The sequence below is a fragment of the Suricata suricatta genome, chromosome 13 (assembly GCF_006229205.1).
Source record: "Suricata suricatta isolate VVHF042 chromosome 13, meerkat_22Aug2017_6uvM2_HiC, whole genome shotgun sequence".
In the NCBI taxonomy this organism is placed as follows: Eukaryota; Metazoa; Chordata; class Mammalia; order Carnivora; family Herpestidae; genus Suricata; species Suricata suricatta.
Genome location: NC_043712.1, coordinates 31790254 through 31806555, shown reverse-complemented (window position 1 = coordinate 31806555; position 16302 = coordinate 31790254). Strand labels below are relative to the sequence as shown.

The following is a 16302-nucleotide window of genomic DNA, read 5'->3' as shown; positions in this document are numbered from 1 at the left end:
TCACTGGTGCAGGGTACAGGGAGCACTCCGAGCCTATTGTAATGCATAGGAAGAGGGACAAATACCTCACTAGGAGTCCTGGGAATGCTCTTGGATCTTGGCTGGATTTAGCTGGAAAATTTGGCTGCCAGATGAAAGAACTGTCCGGCAGACGGCGGAATTTTGATATCTGGCGCCTCACGGGGATTTCCGAGGCCATCTTGATGCACAAAGTCATTCTCTTCAAGGCTAGGTGAAAATAAATTTTTTATAATCTTTCTCAGTTGCAATGAAAAAACAAGAGCTCTCTTGCCCTGATATTTCTTTAAGACTTGATGCTTTTTGAGAGATTTTTTTGCAGCTTTTATGTCTGCTCCTGGATTTGCCAAGATGGATGTCTAATCTTTGGCCATTTCCTAGATGGAGAAATTACAGACTATAATTTTCTATCATGTATTTAAAGTTACAACTTCCCAGCTGGGCAAAAAAGATTCTAAACCTAAGTGGAATTGCTCACTGGCTTGCCTTTCTTCTTCCAAATGAAAACAAACTTGAAGCTCTTTAAGGAGTAGTGTGAGGTAAACGCTTTGAACGTTAGTGCCGCCAGGCAGCTCACACTAATGGAAGTGGCAAAGCTTACCCACAATTTTGCTAATACCAACACCCAATGAAGACCACTTTGTGCAGTTTTTTAATGTCTTTGTGCTCACAGAATATTATCTTCCTGTTTTCATTTATTTATTACAGTTTTGATTTGTCCTCTAAGCTAATTCATATATTTGTTTCTTCAAAAACAATGTCCTTTGGTTATTAACGAAGGCACTTCTCCCTCTAAGGGACAGTAAGCCTTTCCATTGGCCATCGGGGGACGGCTCCTGCTCGCATTCGCCAAGGCCGATTTTTCAGACGGTACCACCCTCTAATGATAACTGCACTGTTTGCAATTTAAATTTTTCTGACAGGTCACAGCATTTAGCAGCATGGATGACATGCTGCAGAAAGCACATTTGGTTATTGAAGGGACGTTCATCTACCTGAAGGACAGCACGGACTTCTTCATTCGTGTCCGAGACGGGTGGAAGAAATTACAGGTAATTCTTAAGCTTCCCTTAGCAAAATGCCTCCAAAGACCTCTCTAAAAATAATAATTTGCCCCGGAAGTGCCATTTTTCTGTTTTGCAAATAGGCCAACCATTTCTAGTTGATGTCTCATTTTCTATGTCCTGTTTTCCTTCAGCTGGGAGAACTGATCCCCATTCCCGCCGACAGCCCGCCGCCTCCTGCGCTCTCCAGCAATGTGAGTGGTGGCCCTGCCTGACCTCTCGCTCCTTCACTCATCAGCAGCGGCCTCTGACTCCCCCTCGCTGTCCAGGACCAAGCTCTCCAAGCTCTGGCCAGCTGGCTCTGCACAGTTTAGTGTCTGGTGGAAGCCCAGAGACGCCAGCAGAATGTTCTCATTTGTAGAGCAGAGGAAGAACTGGACCCAGAGGCTGGTGACATTTCCATGTCATAGCTGAATCCCCTTGAGCCAGGGGCTTGCCCACCCTCAGCCTCAGTTTATTTACCTGTGAAATCATGGCTGGCATAAGCAATCTAGAAGAGCCCTTTAGTTTTTGCACTCTGAGACCTCTTTGCCTGATAAGAATGTCGGCAGCTTCCGTTGCCCGTTTCTTAGCCCCACAGCAGCCCTTGGGGGCAGGTCTTGTCGTCCCCATTCTGCAGCTGAGGAAACCGAGGCTCTGAAGAGTTGACTGTTCTATTAAGTGGATGTGTTGGCTCTAAAAGTGGGTCTTCTTCCTTGGTTTGGTGTTCTCTGTAAAAGATTTGAGAATCTCCCCTCCCTTTCTGAGGATCGTTTCTACTTGGGGATGTGAAACTCTTGGCAATGAAGAGTGGCCCCCCAAACAATGGCAAACTGTTTAAAGTATCTATTCAAGAAACATCACACTTGAACCTCAGTGTACTCCGAAGGACAGTTTGAATGCATATTCAGGACCGTTTATTTTCCTCTTTTACATAACAGCCCCATCCGCCGCAGCCTCCACTGATGTCTCTTTCAAGTGTCAATTACCAGAGGCCTGCGGTAAGTATAACTCATGCATTTATCCTGCAGATGCTGAGTTATGTGTCTACTGTGCTAGGCCCCCTGTTTGGCACACAGTCACTGCCCTCAAGCGACTAGACTAGAGAGAGGGGCAAACAAAAAAATAGGTAGTTACAGTAGTGTAGTAAGTCATCGGGGCGAGGCCAACACGGGGTGCTGGGGGTGTGAGGAACATCAAAGAATTCTGCCATCTTTAGAGGGGGTGACCTCTAAACTAAGAGCTAAAGGAGAGCTGAGAGACGGAGGGAGCTGGGTAGGGGAAAGAGAGTGGGTATTTGAGGCAGAGGGGATTTGGAACAGAGGGAGGTAAGAGAGAGCACTGTGAATTTGTGTAATTTTAAGTATTTCAGTCTGGCCGAAGAGGCAGAGCTCAAGGTAGAGAAGGGAAGAAGGTTAGTCTGCAGAAGACAGAGGCTCATCATCAAGGGCCGTTAACGGAGCTAAGGACCTTGACTTTTTCCAGTGGGCACTGGGCACCTACTGAAGGGTCTTAAACAAGAAAAGCTTCTATAAGATTGGCATTTGAGAAGTTACCTTGGTTACAGTGTACCAATGGATTGGAGGGAACAGGCCCAGGGGCCCAAAGACAGGTGGCTGTTGTGTTGTCTGAACTAGGATCACAGCAGTGAACATGTAGAAAAGTAGGAAGATTGGAGAGAAGTTAAGGAGATAGGAGAGTGATGGATTTGGTCACTGGGATGGATACAGCAGCAAGCACGAGGGAAGTCAGGAATGATGCCCAGGTTTCTGCCTGAGTCATTGAGTGGGGCTAGCTTCCTTTCCAAGGATCATTTTGTTACCGGAATTAAAACTCTGACTCTTTTCCTTCACTAGCTTACGTGAAGATTTTGTTCAGATAATTGCAGGAATCTCCTGGCACTGAATTGCAGGAAATACAACTGGGTCTGTGGACTCTTGGCCCTGCTATTAATCTGTTCCTCTCCCTCCACAGACCAGCTCCTGCAAGGGTCTTTCTTCCCGCCTCCCTTCCGCCCCCACCCCAACCCGCAGATGTCCGTTACATCCACAAAGCTTGCACACACCGCCTTGGGTTGCCATGGCGCTGATCCTGGCCTTGGCTGCATGTGATCTGACAGCTGCAGAGCCTGGTACTACCTCTCTCCTTTCAGAGCTGGGGGAGAGGTGGTCTATATGGGCCATCTTGGGCTAACTGCCTGCTCCCAGCCAGATCAACAGCAGCCAAGAGAATGAGATTGAGGCCACTCTTTTTAGTGAAGGTGGTGGGGGCATTTTCAAAGAACAAGGCACGGGCTCAGCAGACCCCAGAAAGGTATTTCCGGTAGTGCTGCCACTCATCAGGTAGGACCTCATCTGGGCACCTATAGGAGATCTGAGTGGAGGCCACCTGGTGGGAGTTCATAAGGGGCCTGGTCTGGAGATACAGACCTGGAAGTCTTCAGCCAAGCCCTGGCAATGGTGGGGGGTAGGGGGGAACATGCTAGGATTTCCCAAAGAGAATCTGCACACTGAGAAGAGTTTGGACTGGGAGGCGCAAAACCCAAAGGGAACTGATGGAAGAAACATGAGAACAAATAGAGGCCACAGCCAGAGAGGAAGAAAGAATGCTAAACAAGGTAGAAGCCAGCGGTGGCACGTGCTTCCGAGAGGCCCATCAAAAGAACTAAATGGTGTCCTCTGAATTTAGAAGCCAGAGAAAAGCATTTCTGGAGCATGAGGGGAGGCCAACGAGATTCCCTCTGCTTGAGGAATAAATGGGAAGGATGGTGAGGAAAGAGCGAAGCATGTGGAAGTAACCCCACCAAAAGCTCTGCCATGAGGAGGAGAAGTCAGGGCAGCAGCTGAAGGATTTTTAAAATAGAATTTTATAAGTTCTCAAGTAATCTGTATTTTTAGAAAGTTTGGACAATAAATAAAAAGAATGGAGAAGGAAGCAGGACATCGCCTATAACTTTACCAGAACGACAACCATCCCCAGTATTACCCTTTTAACATTTGATTGTTGAAACATTATTATCTTCATGAAAATGATAGGCTGTTCAGTATAAAAAACGTTCTGGCACTTCGAAAAATACAGACATAAGGGCCCAAAAGCCCCCAGGCCCACCATTCAGAACAGCCATCATTCCAGACAGTCCTCTATGTATCTTTGTAAAGAAAGCAAGGTGGAGACGGGTGGGATTGGGCATGGCAGGGACGTGCTGTGCTCATCTCCGTACCTTTCCTAGGTGTTCCCTGGCACGGGGACACCATGCTCCCGTGATCGCCCCTGGGTGTAGCCACCAGAAACACATTGGGTGGAAGGTGGTGAGACCAGAGGACCTCTTGCCTCAGGTGCTACAGTCTGCAGATCCGGGTGAGGGAAGACGACAGAGTTTGTAGGTCAGACAACAAGTCTAGTGGCCTGGACGTGGCCGTAGGAGTGAACAGCGTGCTGTAGCCCCCTCCCCATGCCAAGGGCTGCTGCTGAAAGGGCTGCAGGGAAGTCTTGTCTCAGCCGGAAGGGGTGGTGTGCCTCACCTGGACTTCTAGCTAGCCTGCTGATACAGGCAAAACCAGGATGAATAAAAAGGAAGAAATGGGGGAATGTTGTGAGCTTGGAGTCTGTTCTCCTCAAAATGGGAAGGAAAGGGGTGGTGAGATGGAGAAGGTCCAGCACTTTGCAGGGACTGCGTGATGTTGTACTTCACAGCGAGCTCTGCCCCACTGGCTGGACACTTGAGGAGCATAAGAGTGCCAATATGGCGGCACTTGGTGCTGGGTCTCAAGAAACTTGGTGCCGGGGACATTCAGACTTGAGAAGCAGTGCAGGCGTGTGGGGAGAAGCACCGACCACGTCTTGCCTCACCATACAGAGCTCATTTCATGCCCTTTGGTTATGAGATAGTTTGAAATATTTTTCTCTTCTGGAGACTTGGGCACAGGGTCTGCCCCAGCCCTCCCCAGCTCTGTGGTGATGAGAGGAAATCACTCCTGAGGTGACATCGAGGAGGGAGAAGACCACTCCTGGACACATGCCACAGAATGGATTCCAGAGGGCACAGCACAAAGGCTGGGAGAGAGGGATGGGTTTTGGGAGAGAACAAGACTATGGAAGGACTTTTATTTTGGTTGCTGACCAAGGTGGCAGGAATGCAAGGCTAGAATTGCTGTGAGATCCCTAGTTGCTAAAAGGGTCTGCCCGGCAGTCTTAGTAATAAATGTCATGACCTTCTCCTTTCAGTGCCTTTCCCTCTGTGCCCCTCACAATCAGGCCCCGGCCTCCTCCAGAGGTAGAAGAAAGGGCAAGGTCAGAAAGCTTGGTGTGGCTCTGGGGTCCAGGACCAGAGGCAGCTTAAAACCGTCCTGGAGGCTGAACTAGGGGAGACCCAGAAGCCTGCAGCAAATGGCCTGCACACTGGATTCAGATCTCTGAAATGCTCTGTTTGGTTTGGTTTGGTTTGGTTTCATATGTGGAAAAAATGTCCACCATCTAGAGCTGTTCAGAGAGCAGAATCAGGCTTCCTGGGATCTGAGCCTTCCTGCCCTGGAGATGGTCGGGCTGGGGCTGGAATGCCACTGTCAGGTAGAGGCTGAACATGATGACCTCTGGCGCCTTCCATCCAGCCAGCCTGGGGTCTTAGTAGGAACGGGAGATGGGTGTGGGGGTCAGAGTTCTCTTTTTTAACTCTTTAACCACACTTTTCTCTCGCTTCCTTTTTTCAGCTGCACTTGGTTGCTCTGAACATGCCATTTTCCGGGGACATCCGAGCTGATTTTCAGTGCTTCCAGCAGGCCAGGGCTGCAGGGCTGCTGTCCACCTACCGAGCGTTCTTGTCCTCCCATTTGCAAGACCTCTCCACGGTTGTGAGGAAAGCAGAGAGATACAGCCTTCCGATAGTGAACCTCAGGGTAAAGGGAGATGTTCTTCCCACTGTCTTCTGGGCACACTGGTCACAGAGTCTGCAGGCAATGGCCACTTCCTTACGTCATCAGAAGTGTGCTGGTTCAAAACCCCACCTGTCTCTGCTTGGCTATGCGACTTCGGGGGGGGGGGGGTCAGCTTCACCCCTCTGTGCCTCGGTTTCCTTGTATTTTCAGTGGCACTCGGACAGTACAACTCTGGGAGCAGGCAAGAGGAAGGGGTAATAATCACCTCTTTTGTTTACATAGCTTTGACCATGTTTACTATATATCCATTATCTTAATAGATACTTCCAGTAAAAGGGGGAGTTGTTCTTTGCTCGGGCTGTCAGATGAGGAAACTGAGGCTCAGAGGGAGAAAAGAGTTTGCCCGGAAGTCACTGCCAACCAGAATTCCTTTCCTTGACTCACCATCCGTCCGGGGCTGTCAGTTCCGCCCGAGGCTGCTCTCTGTAGGGCGTTGGCTGGATGGCACTGGGGAGAGCTGCTTAGCACTGCTCCCAGGGCAGAGCCACGCTGTCCTGCACCCTACTTTGGTTCTCTTGGCACATCTGAGCTGCCCAAACCTGCCAGATGTTCCTCAGCCCCCCTCTCGCTGGCTAGGCAGGGCCTTGTAGGCCCTCTGGTGTCCCAAGGAAATTGCCACCTCCTTTACGGCTACAGAGAGACAGCCCGGTTACTGCTCAGCCCCGTCCTGGACCCCTCCTCTCCCCGTATTTCAAAGGTACTTCCAGACCCTTAAGTCCTGGGGACCCCATGCTCCTGTCTGGTGCCTCAAGGCTAGCAAGTCCCACCCCGTCCTTCACGCTGGCACTTTCCAGCCCTTCTCCTGAGGGTCTGTTCTGCCGCGCGCACCCACTGGAGTTATTGGTATTCTTGGAATACAAATAACCAAAGGCAACTGGGCTCCTTCAGGAAACGAAGTCAGAGAGTCATCTCTGTATCACCCACAGTGTAGATTGACACAGCCCGGGCACGAATTTAGAGGTTGGTGTATGTGCGTAAAATTTTAAAAATAAAAATTAGTAAAGACCTGAAACACATTATTGATGGGGAGCAGCCTTCAGACACATATAATAAGAGAAAGTACTCTAAGAAGCCAAAAGGGTTCAAGGACGGATGATAAAATCAAACCACACACATCTCCCACTCTGTCCAGGCTCTGGGATTGGGGCTGGTGGCCTTGGAGGGAGGTGGCATGTGGGCCTTGAAGAATGAATAAATAGCCAGTGCATCTGCAGGCTGATGGCAGAAGAATTCCAGTGTGGCATTTCTGTCTCCACAGGGCCAAGTGCTTTTCAATAATTGGGACTCCATTTTTTCTGGCCACGGAGGTCAGTTCAATACACACATTCCAATATACTCCTTTGATGGCCGAGACGTGATGACAGATCCTTCCTGGTAAGTAAGGGTAGAAACCCTAAAAGTATATGGTGTGATAGACCGTTTTAAGAGACATTCTACCAATGTGAGGCTTTTACCGGCTTCCCCCTGGGCTCACTAGACTGAGTCTCAGTGAGGCAGCTGAAAGCCATGGAGAGAGCCCCAGCCTCACAGCCAGAAGACCTGAGCCCCGTACCTAAATAAGGTTCTCCCACTCTCTGATCCTTACCTGTCTCACCCGTAAAATGGGCAAAATAATCACAGCTGTACCCTAGGATGGCTGTGAGCATCAAATGGTAAGTGTGCGACTGTCATGCAGCAGGCACCGATAAGTGGTAAGGAATGCTGTTCTTGGTGACCCTTTAACCCTGTCCTGTGAGCTGTGCTCTAATTCTTTCAATATGACGTGTACTCATTAAGATTAGAATGACTTGGCAAAGTTTCCTCAGTGTCTACCCTATGCCAGACCTGATGCCGCCCCCCCCGGAAGGCACAGTAATAAACTGCATGACCCCGTGCCCTTACAAGGCTCACGGTCTACAGAGGAAGACAGACACGAACCAGCTACAATTCTGGACAGAACACTGTGACTGTAAAATGGAGAAACAGATAAGATGATACGAGCACAGAAGAACAATTTGTTCTTGTTTGGGGCTGACAGTTAAGAGGGCTGCCTGTAAGAGGAGGCATGGTCTGAAAATGAGAGAGAAGTTCCTCCAGGCTACGGGACCTTATGAGCAAAGGCTCAGATTCACGAAAGCAGGGAGTCTGCTCTGAGAACAAGTCCAAGACTGGTTGGAATAGGGGATGTTCAGCTAGCTGAAAAGAGCAACTTTCCAAGCAGTGGGGTCCGAGCATGATGTGGGGCCAGACCACGAAGGGCTCAGGAGTGTGACTTGGTTCACTGCATTACTTAGGCCAATTTGTTCGCCCAGGAGATATGCCACAAAGAAGTGACACGTCAAAAGTAACATGACACAATTCTTTTGCAGGCCCCAGAAGGTCATCTGGCACGGCTCCAGCACCGACGGAGTCCGTCTTGTGGATAAGTACTGTGAAGCGTGGCGAACCGCCGACATGGCCGTCACGGGACTGGCCTCCCCGCTGAGCACAGGGAAGATTCTGGACCAGAAAGCGTATAGCTGTGCTGAGAGGCTCATTGTTCTGTGTATCGAAAACAGTTTCATGACAGATGCTAGGAAGTAATGACCCTCCAATGATCCTTAAGAGTTTTCCAATTTTTCTTATGTGAAGAGCCAACACTGAAATCGAAAATGTTTCAATGTTGTAAATATTAGTTTCTTAGTACACATCCGTCACAACAGCAACCAAAGAAAACATACCTCAGTCCACTCAAAACTGAAGACAGTAAGGACTCAGATCAAAAGTAAAATCTGGTCCATCTATTGGTGCTAGATTCTGCAGGAGACCCCATGCAGTGGGAACACATCCCAACACGGTTAAGAGTGAGTTGAAAGCAAAGGCCTTGGCATTCTGCCCACTGCATCCTTCAGAAAGCAGTTTCCTCCTTTAACCATTGTTGTTGAGTGTGAGATGTCCTTCATGTTTTCTCACAAAGTCAGTGTTTAGAAATGTTACCCTAAGTTATGTGCAGACCGAATGCTTTATCTTCGTCCATCCATAATATGCATCCGTCCTTTGCTGTTCATACAGAGAAACAGAACCGCTCAAATGATCCTATATGTATTTTCCGACATTACCAGATTTTAGTGTTTACTTCCTGAAATATTACTGCCATCATGCTTTAGGAGTTTTATATTTTTACACAGTATTTTAGTGTGGCATCTGTTTATATAACTCTGACTTGCTGGAAAAGTTTAAACTCCAAATTATCTGAAACTAGAAAAGAAATGATGTGTATTGACTACCTTTCTTTTGGCACCCCCTCCCCCTACCCCCGCCCCCATGTTACAACTTCCACAGGGCGACTCTCAAATTTTAACTGCCGTTGAACAAACAGGCTCATGAGGATGAATTTTCTGAGACACATATATCTTTGTCCTGTATACTTTGATTTTTTTTTTCCATGTAAGTGAACATAAAAACATCTTTTCCAGGTGCTTTCTTCTGTTTGACTCTTTCCGCCTAGTTCCTTTATTCTCCGCCGCTGATGTGGAAGCGTCCGGGCCGGTTTGCCCACGCTGTGCTGCTCCACAGCCCTCGGGAGAGGATCAGAGAGCAGGAGCGCTTCCCATCATGCTCCTCTGCTCCTGCCAGTTGTCTCCCACTCGGAGGGGGCAGCATGGGGCCGGTGGAAGGGCCCCAGCGAGGGACACAGGGTGAACTGTGACTGTCGCAGTGTGTGACCTCAGGCAAGCCTACCTTGTCCTTTCAAGGAGGTTGGGATAAAATAACCCTATCCGCTCCCAGTTATTAAACATCAGACTTATTAAAAGGCCCATTTACCTTTCTTACTAACCCTGCAAGATAGGTATTTTTAGCTCCACTTTACAAATGGGAAAGAAAAATAAGGTAAGTCTCAGGAAGCCCCTTGTTCCAGGCCACCCAGTTGGTGAGTGGTCAGGCTACTTTCAGACTTGGTTTGTGTCAGATCTTTGCCAGGAGCCACTGCATGGGGACGCCTGTCTACTCCCTCCTCCTCTGAGTCTGTGGCGCTCTGGCTCTTGGCCTGACCCTGCAGGAGAAGCAGAATTGGCAGGCACGGGGCATGCCGGGATACTTCCTCCCATTCAGCAGGGCCGGCCCAGAAGCTTGGCAACGTGAATCCACCCAAATAGTCCTTGAGGTAGGAAGGAAATTGAGTACCAAACAAAAGCAGATATCCCAGAACCTCACTTAGGGCCTTCCTAAGTGGAAGAGTGATGAGAGTCTCTAATGAGTCATGGAATAAAAGATAGCCATAGGTTGGAAAGCCCCAGAAGTGGATGTTGAAGACCAGCCCATCCACCAAGTGAGTGGGGGCTGGGAGGTGCCTGGTACGGACAGGAACCGTGACAGGAGAGGGACAGGAGGCTCCTGAAGTCATGAAGTGAAGATGTCATCCATTTTAGTCAGAGCTCACCATGGCCCTTGGTCACAGAGCAGGCAGGGCAAGATGGGAGTTCAGGGAGAACGAAAAGGAGCAGAGACTCCTGCTAACCCCAGGAAGGGAGGTTGAGGTCCATGCCCTGCCTCTCCGTCCTCTTTCGTTTTCTGCTGGAGTAGATATAAGTACCGGCCCTGCTGGCAGAGGCCCTGGATCGACCCCAGCCCTTTCAGTCTCTCAGAATGATGGGTAAAATTCTGGGCATTCAAGACTCTTCGGTGAACATCAGCTTTCCTGCCACTGGCCCAAGGCCACTAGCCCCGGGTCCTCATGGTTACTTAAGCGAGTCACATAGGCCTTCTGCCAGACTGTTGCTCACGTCCCAGGCCATCCCCTGTCTGCGTCTAGCCCAGCCCGCGTGCCGAGAGCCCGTGCAGACTGCTTCATCCTCGACATCCCCCAGTCTACCCCGTCTACCTGTCTACCTTTTGTATTCCTCCCCCTCTGAACACCTCGTGTTCTTGGCACACAATTGAAACACAGAGATTAAAATGTCCCTAAGCCTTCGCTCTGCTCCTGAATGTACCTCAAGGCCAGGAAACAGATCAATTATCTCAGGAATAATAGGGAAGGAGGTATGTCCCCATTAGTTCATCTTTACAGCAATGGAGGTCTTTGGGTACTTGCCCTGAGTCCATAGAGCTTCAGGGTCTGAAGCCCGCAGTATCCAAGGTCCCCTGTCCAGAAGCAGAACCAGAAGGAGAGGCAGATGTCAACATATCTGGGGGACCAGGCCCCTTGGGGAGGCAGACTTTGAAGGGCACAGAGGAGCCAAGAGGCTGAGAGGGATGGGAGGTGCTGGAGACAAAGCATGAAGGAGAAGGGCCAGGGTGATACTCTCTGCCGGTCTGAATGTGGCCCCACGGTGGTGCCTGAGGGGAACTGAGAGAAGGAGGAGGATGGATCACAAGAGCCACCCTCCAATTTCCTGCACCCTCTGGACTTTGTATGGCTCGCACTACGTTGTCTGAACCTGTAGAGAGTACAAGAAGGAGACAGCATGGAATTCAGGCAACTGTTGGCAATCCAGTGGAACTGAGTACTCATCAGTAAGGAAGACACAAGCCGAATTCACAAGCCAACAACATAAAACAACAAACAAACAAAAAGGAATATGTTGGCTCTGGAAACCAGGAAGAAGGACGGGAGATGCGACAGACTCGTGATGTGGTCACTTCGTCTGTTCTGTGTGTGTGCGTGTGTGCGTGCGTGTGTGTGTGTGTGTGCATGCGTGTGTGCGTGTGCATGTGCTGTCTTGCTTCTGCCTTTCTCTGCACTTGGCCTCCTTCCGTCCGGAGAGGGACCAGAGCTCCCCGGGTGGCGTGGGTTGTTCTCAGCTCCAGGCGCACGTCACTCCACCACCCCAGAGACTGGCCTCACAGAAGAGACTGCCTCTCCGCTCTGGGATTATATTACTTCCTGGAAAGGACGCAATTGGTGCCACCTGTGTTGTGTGCCTGTCAGTGGGACTGGCAGCTCCCCAAGAGGAGTGGTGCAGAAAGAACAGTTCTTCCACTCAAACTGTGAGGCTCACAATGACCACAAAATGGGGACTCGGAAAGTGGAGAAAACATCAAACAAGCAAAGCACACATAGCACCAGGGAAGGGCTGAATGTGGGGTGTGTGGTGGCAGATGATAGAGGTGGGACCACACTGACCTTGAATTCTAGAAAAAGGCATTTGAACTTGATGCTGCCATCGGTGGTCCACCTTGGGAAGATTTTAAGATGAGATATATGGAATCAGGTCTTCGAGAAAAATCAAGTAGGTCTTTTGTTTATTCATTCATCTGTTCAGAAATACTTTTTTAAAAAAATTTTAATGTTTATTTTTTAAAGAGAGACAGAGCGTGAGCAGAGGAGGAGCAGAGAGAGAGAGAGAGACACACACAGAATTCAAAGCAGGCTCCAGTCTCTGAGCTGTCAGCACGGAGCCTGATGTGGGGCTTGAGCTCACAAACTGCGAAATCATGACCTGAGCCAAAGTCAGATGCTTAACCGACTGAGCCACCCAAGCACCCCCAGAAATACTTTTTGAAAGGTGATTTTGAACCCAGGACTATGTTTGGATTTGGAAGTATGAGCAGAGATGCTGCTCCCCACCTTTCAAGCCCATGAACTCATTCGCATGCCACAGACTATCTCAGATCTCACGTATATCTCCTTTCCCCCCAGCCAACTCCACAGAGACCTCACCAGTTGAGGCAAGTATATATACAAGTAAATATGCAGGATATATATGCCTAACCTAGCAGCTGGAGAAGCACTTCTTGGTTAGTCCTTGAGCTCCTGGGTCACCGAGGCACCACTGAGCCCCTCACAGCTCTCGCATCCCTGCTGGCTGACTTTCCCCTTTGCCTCCAACGTATAAGGAAGTCAGGTGTAGACAAGCTTTGGTCTGGGCCTGAATTTGGGCTCTGCCCTCTATGAGCCTCGTAATCATAGGCAGATTACTGATGATTGTCCCCTACATTCAACCTTCCCCTGCAGCTCAGTTGCTTTAGCTATAAAATAGAGATTGTAACAGGAACTGACCTCTATTGAGTTAAGTTATTGGAAACTCTAGAAAGGGGTTCTCACACTGAGTGAGCATCCACAAGTGCTCACAATCATTGGCTTGCCCCGAGGTTTCTCAGGAGGAGCTGGGAGCCTTGCCTTGCGGGATGGTGTCTTCCAATCTGGTTTCTCTGCCTGACACCAAGCCCAGGGCTTGGGCTCAACCCGTACACACTGGTGCAACTAGACCCGTTGGTGTATATCCTCTGTCCCAAGCCCCTAAGTGGGTAGGACACCCAAGCCTCTGGCTACCCTCGCCTTCTGCTCATCCTACCCATAATCCAACAACTAAAACATCATCATCTGGCTCTGTAGGGGCTCCAGGATTCAGCTCTAGCACTGGGGCTGGATTCCTCCTGACTGACAGGAGCACGTGCTACAACAACTATGAAGTAGTCTGACTATTCCCCTGCCTGAGCCTGCCCAGCACCCTGTTCCAGAAAGTACCCAGAGTGCTCTGTTATTTGCTATGTTTGTCCGGGGGATCACCTGCTCCGCCTCTTCCTCTGGTCCTTCTCTCAGGGACTGGCACCGCCACCCAGCCCGTAGCCTTGGAGTCATTTATTTTTTCATTCACTCATTCATTCCACAAATATTGATGGGATGTTTCTAGGAATCGTAGTAACAACAACAACATCAGTCAGTTAAAAAACTGTAAAAGTTAGTGTGAAGTCTGGGTATTTCCATGATGACTACTTCTATTCTTCTAAATGTCACAATATTTAGCCAGTATCTTGGGGCACTGTGCTGTGCTGCATGTGTTGGTCTTTGCGACACAGTGGGGCGTTGGCTTCTCTCTTACCTTCCCTGGGACTGTGACTCACACCTCCAGGCTGATCTCCTGGCCTCCAGCTCCCCACTCCACACCAGGGGAGAGAACTTTCTTTCTTTGTTAATGTTTATTTATTTTGGAGAGAGAAAGAGAGAGAGAGAGAGAGCAGGGGAGGGGCAGACAGAGAGGGAGACAGAGGATCCAAAGAGGGCTCTGCATGGAGAGCAGAGAGCCCGATGCAGGGCTCGAACTCATGAGCATGACCTGAGCCAAAGTCAGATGCTTAACCAACTGAGCCACCCAGGCGCCTCAAGAGAGAACTAACTTCCTGAAGGGGCTGCCACACGCTGTCAGTGTATTGATTTGGGTTCCCCCTTACATAAGCATTCATTTGCAAGTAGTGTATGTGGGAGGTGATCCCAGGGCTTGGGGAAGTGAGACAGAGCTACAAAGGTGGCATCTTGTCATCGTGCGGATGACCAGGTCGTGCTCTCCTCTTAGGAACTCTGGGAGCCAGTACGGGTGAATAGGCGTCCCAGAATTCCCCACCTAAGCGACAAGGGAGCTGTGGTAGTGATACGCCATCAGTCACTGAAAAGCAGGGGGGCATGAAATTCCAGTACTTCTGATGGCCAGGCCCAGGCGGAATGGGCTCAGGCTGCCAGAGAAAGCTCTCATGAAGCCTCTTACAGCCGGAAGTTGGAGGTCTACAGGCCTGGCACGGCCAAACCTGCTAAAGCAGGCTCGGGCTAATGGGAAGCCGTGCAGGTTTAGTTTCAAGGACAACACCCACTGAGCAGAAACCCTGAGAGTCTGTCGGGGACATACCTGGTACACAGGCCTCTCTGGCAAACTAAGCAAAAGCAGCACTTGCCTGTGAACCTGTCCGGTTGCTGATTTCCACAGGGCTGCGCCAGCAGGGGCTGGGGACACACTGTGCCTGGAGCAGTGAGGAAAGCTCGTGGTGGTCTGTGCAGTTGCTCAGGGCATCCAGAAGAGCTCCCAATCCTTTTCAATGTAGCCTTTCATACTTGTCAATAGCAGCAGATAATAAGCATCTGTTAGTCATCTGAGGAGATGACGCGACCTCAAAATGAAACCAGACGATCAGTCAGAGCCAGTTAGAAAGAATTATGACGGAAAGCAGGAGCTAACTTTTAAACCAATTCAGATTTGCATCTCAGTGAAAAGTCAGAGGGCAGAGGAAGCATGAGGTAGAATACTGGGAGAATAAGACACAATCCTTGAAAACAAAACTATCATTTGTGTCCCCAAATAAAATAGAACTGCAGCATGTATACTATTGAAAACTGACGTAGTGAGTTATCAGATAAATTCCTAAGAATTCATACAATCCCCTCAGAATGCAGACAAAAAGATAAATTCATGAGATGAAAAATAAGAGGGAGGAAAATAGATATAATGTTCCAACATTTATGTAACAGGAGTCATAGAATCAGAAAGAAGAATGGATAGAAGTATTTTTTTAAGTAATCACTACACCCAATGTGGGTCTTGAACTCATGATCCCGAGATCAAGAGTTGCATGCTCTTCTGACTCAGCCAGCCAGGCACCCCAGAACTGAAGTAAGTATTAGTTAACTAAAAAATGAGAGAAAATTTCCTGAGCTGAAAGAGTTTTATCCATGGATTGAAGTGGTTCACTGAATCACAGGATTATAATGAAAAAGTATATAAACTACTGACACAGAACCCATTAAAACTAGTTTTTAATGTTTACTTATTTTTGAGAGACAGAGTGTGAGTGGGAGAGGGTCACAGAAAGACAGAGACACAGAATCCGAAGCAGGCTCCAAGCTCTGAGCTGTCTGCCCAGACTCTGATAAGGGGCTTAAACTCACAAACCATGAGCTCATGACTTGAGCTCAAACGACTAAGCCACTCAGGTGCCCCAACAGAAGCCATTTTAAAAATGAAAAGATTCTATATCCAATTTGCTGGTATGAATTTTTAAAAACATAGATATAATGGATAATGTGCTGTGAAACTGTAATGGCCAAAACTGATGCAAAGAATAAAGAGAAAGCCTGACTATTCTAATCACAAGTGCAATTTAAAGATTATAAAAAATCTGGCTGTCTCTCCAAATTCTGCATTCTGGGAGAAAGAGAGAGTCCTCAAAGAAAGAAAGAAAATGTATATTGGCAAGTGAAAATAAAAGACCCGTTACATCCTACCTCTTGGGTGGGAGGCTTCCTATGTATATAATTCCCATACACACAATTCCAAGAATGCTCTAATTCACATACACTAAAGATATCCTCACCCTCCAAGTGACATCACAGCTATCACACCCAGCTGCAAGTTGAGGGTCTCTGGGTGACATACATCCCAGTCCACCCGGTCCTGATGATGGACAATGGTTGATCACTTACTGAGCACATAGGGGTATGGAAAAAGAGGGACTCCCCTCAAGGACCTTCCATTCCAGCGGAAGGGAAGATAGATTATACAAATACGAAGAAACACATAAATAAGATGGATTCGGGTACTGAAATTTGCTAAAAGAAGACAAAATAAGGTGATGGAGTACGGTTG

At 48.7% G+C, this 16302-nt stretch overlaps 1 protein-coding gene across 2 annotated transcripts in view; it reads left to right on the top strand.

Annotated features, from left to right (window-relative positions):
* The window catches only part of COL15A1 (collagen type XV alpha 1 chain), a 102724-nt gene extending 93295 nt beyond the window's left edge, over nucleotides 1-9429 (top strand). For both annotated transcript variants that reach the window (XM_029920642.1, XM_029920641.1), the window contains 6 exons: nucleotides 942-1070; nucleotides 1217-1276; nucleotides 2003-2062; nucleotides 5768-5953; nucleotides 7251-7366; nucleotides 8341-9429. In XM_029920642.1, the coding sequence (XP_029776502.1) occupies nucleotides 942-1070; nucleotides 1217-1276; nucleotides 2003-2062; nucleotides 5768-5953; nucleotides 7251-7366; nucleotides 8341-8554 (765 nt within the window). In that variant the 3' untranslated portion in view covers nucleotides 8555-9429. The remainder of the gene's footprint in view (nucleotides 1-941; nucleotides 1071-1216; nucleotides 1277-2002; nucleotides 2063-5767; nucleotides 5954-7250; nucleotides 7367-8340) is intronic.
* The last annotated feature ends 6873 nt before the right edge of the window (nucleotides 9430-16302 follow it).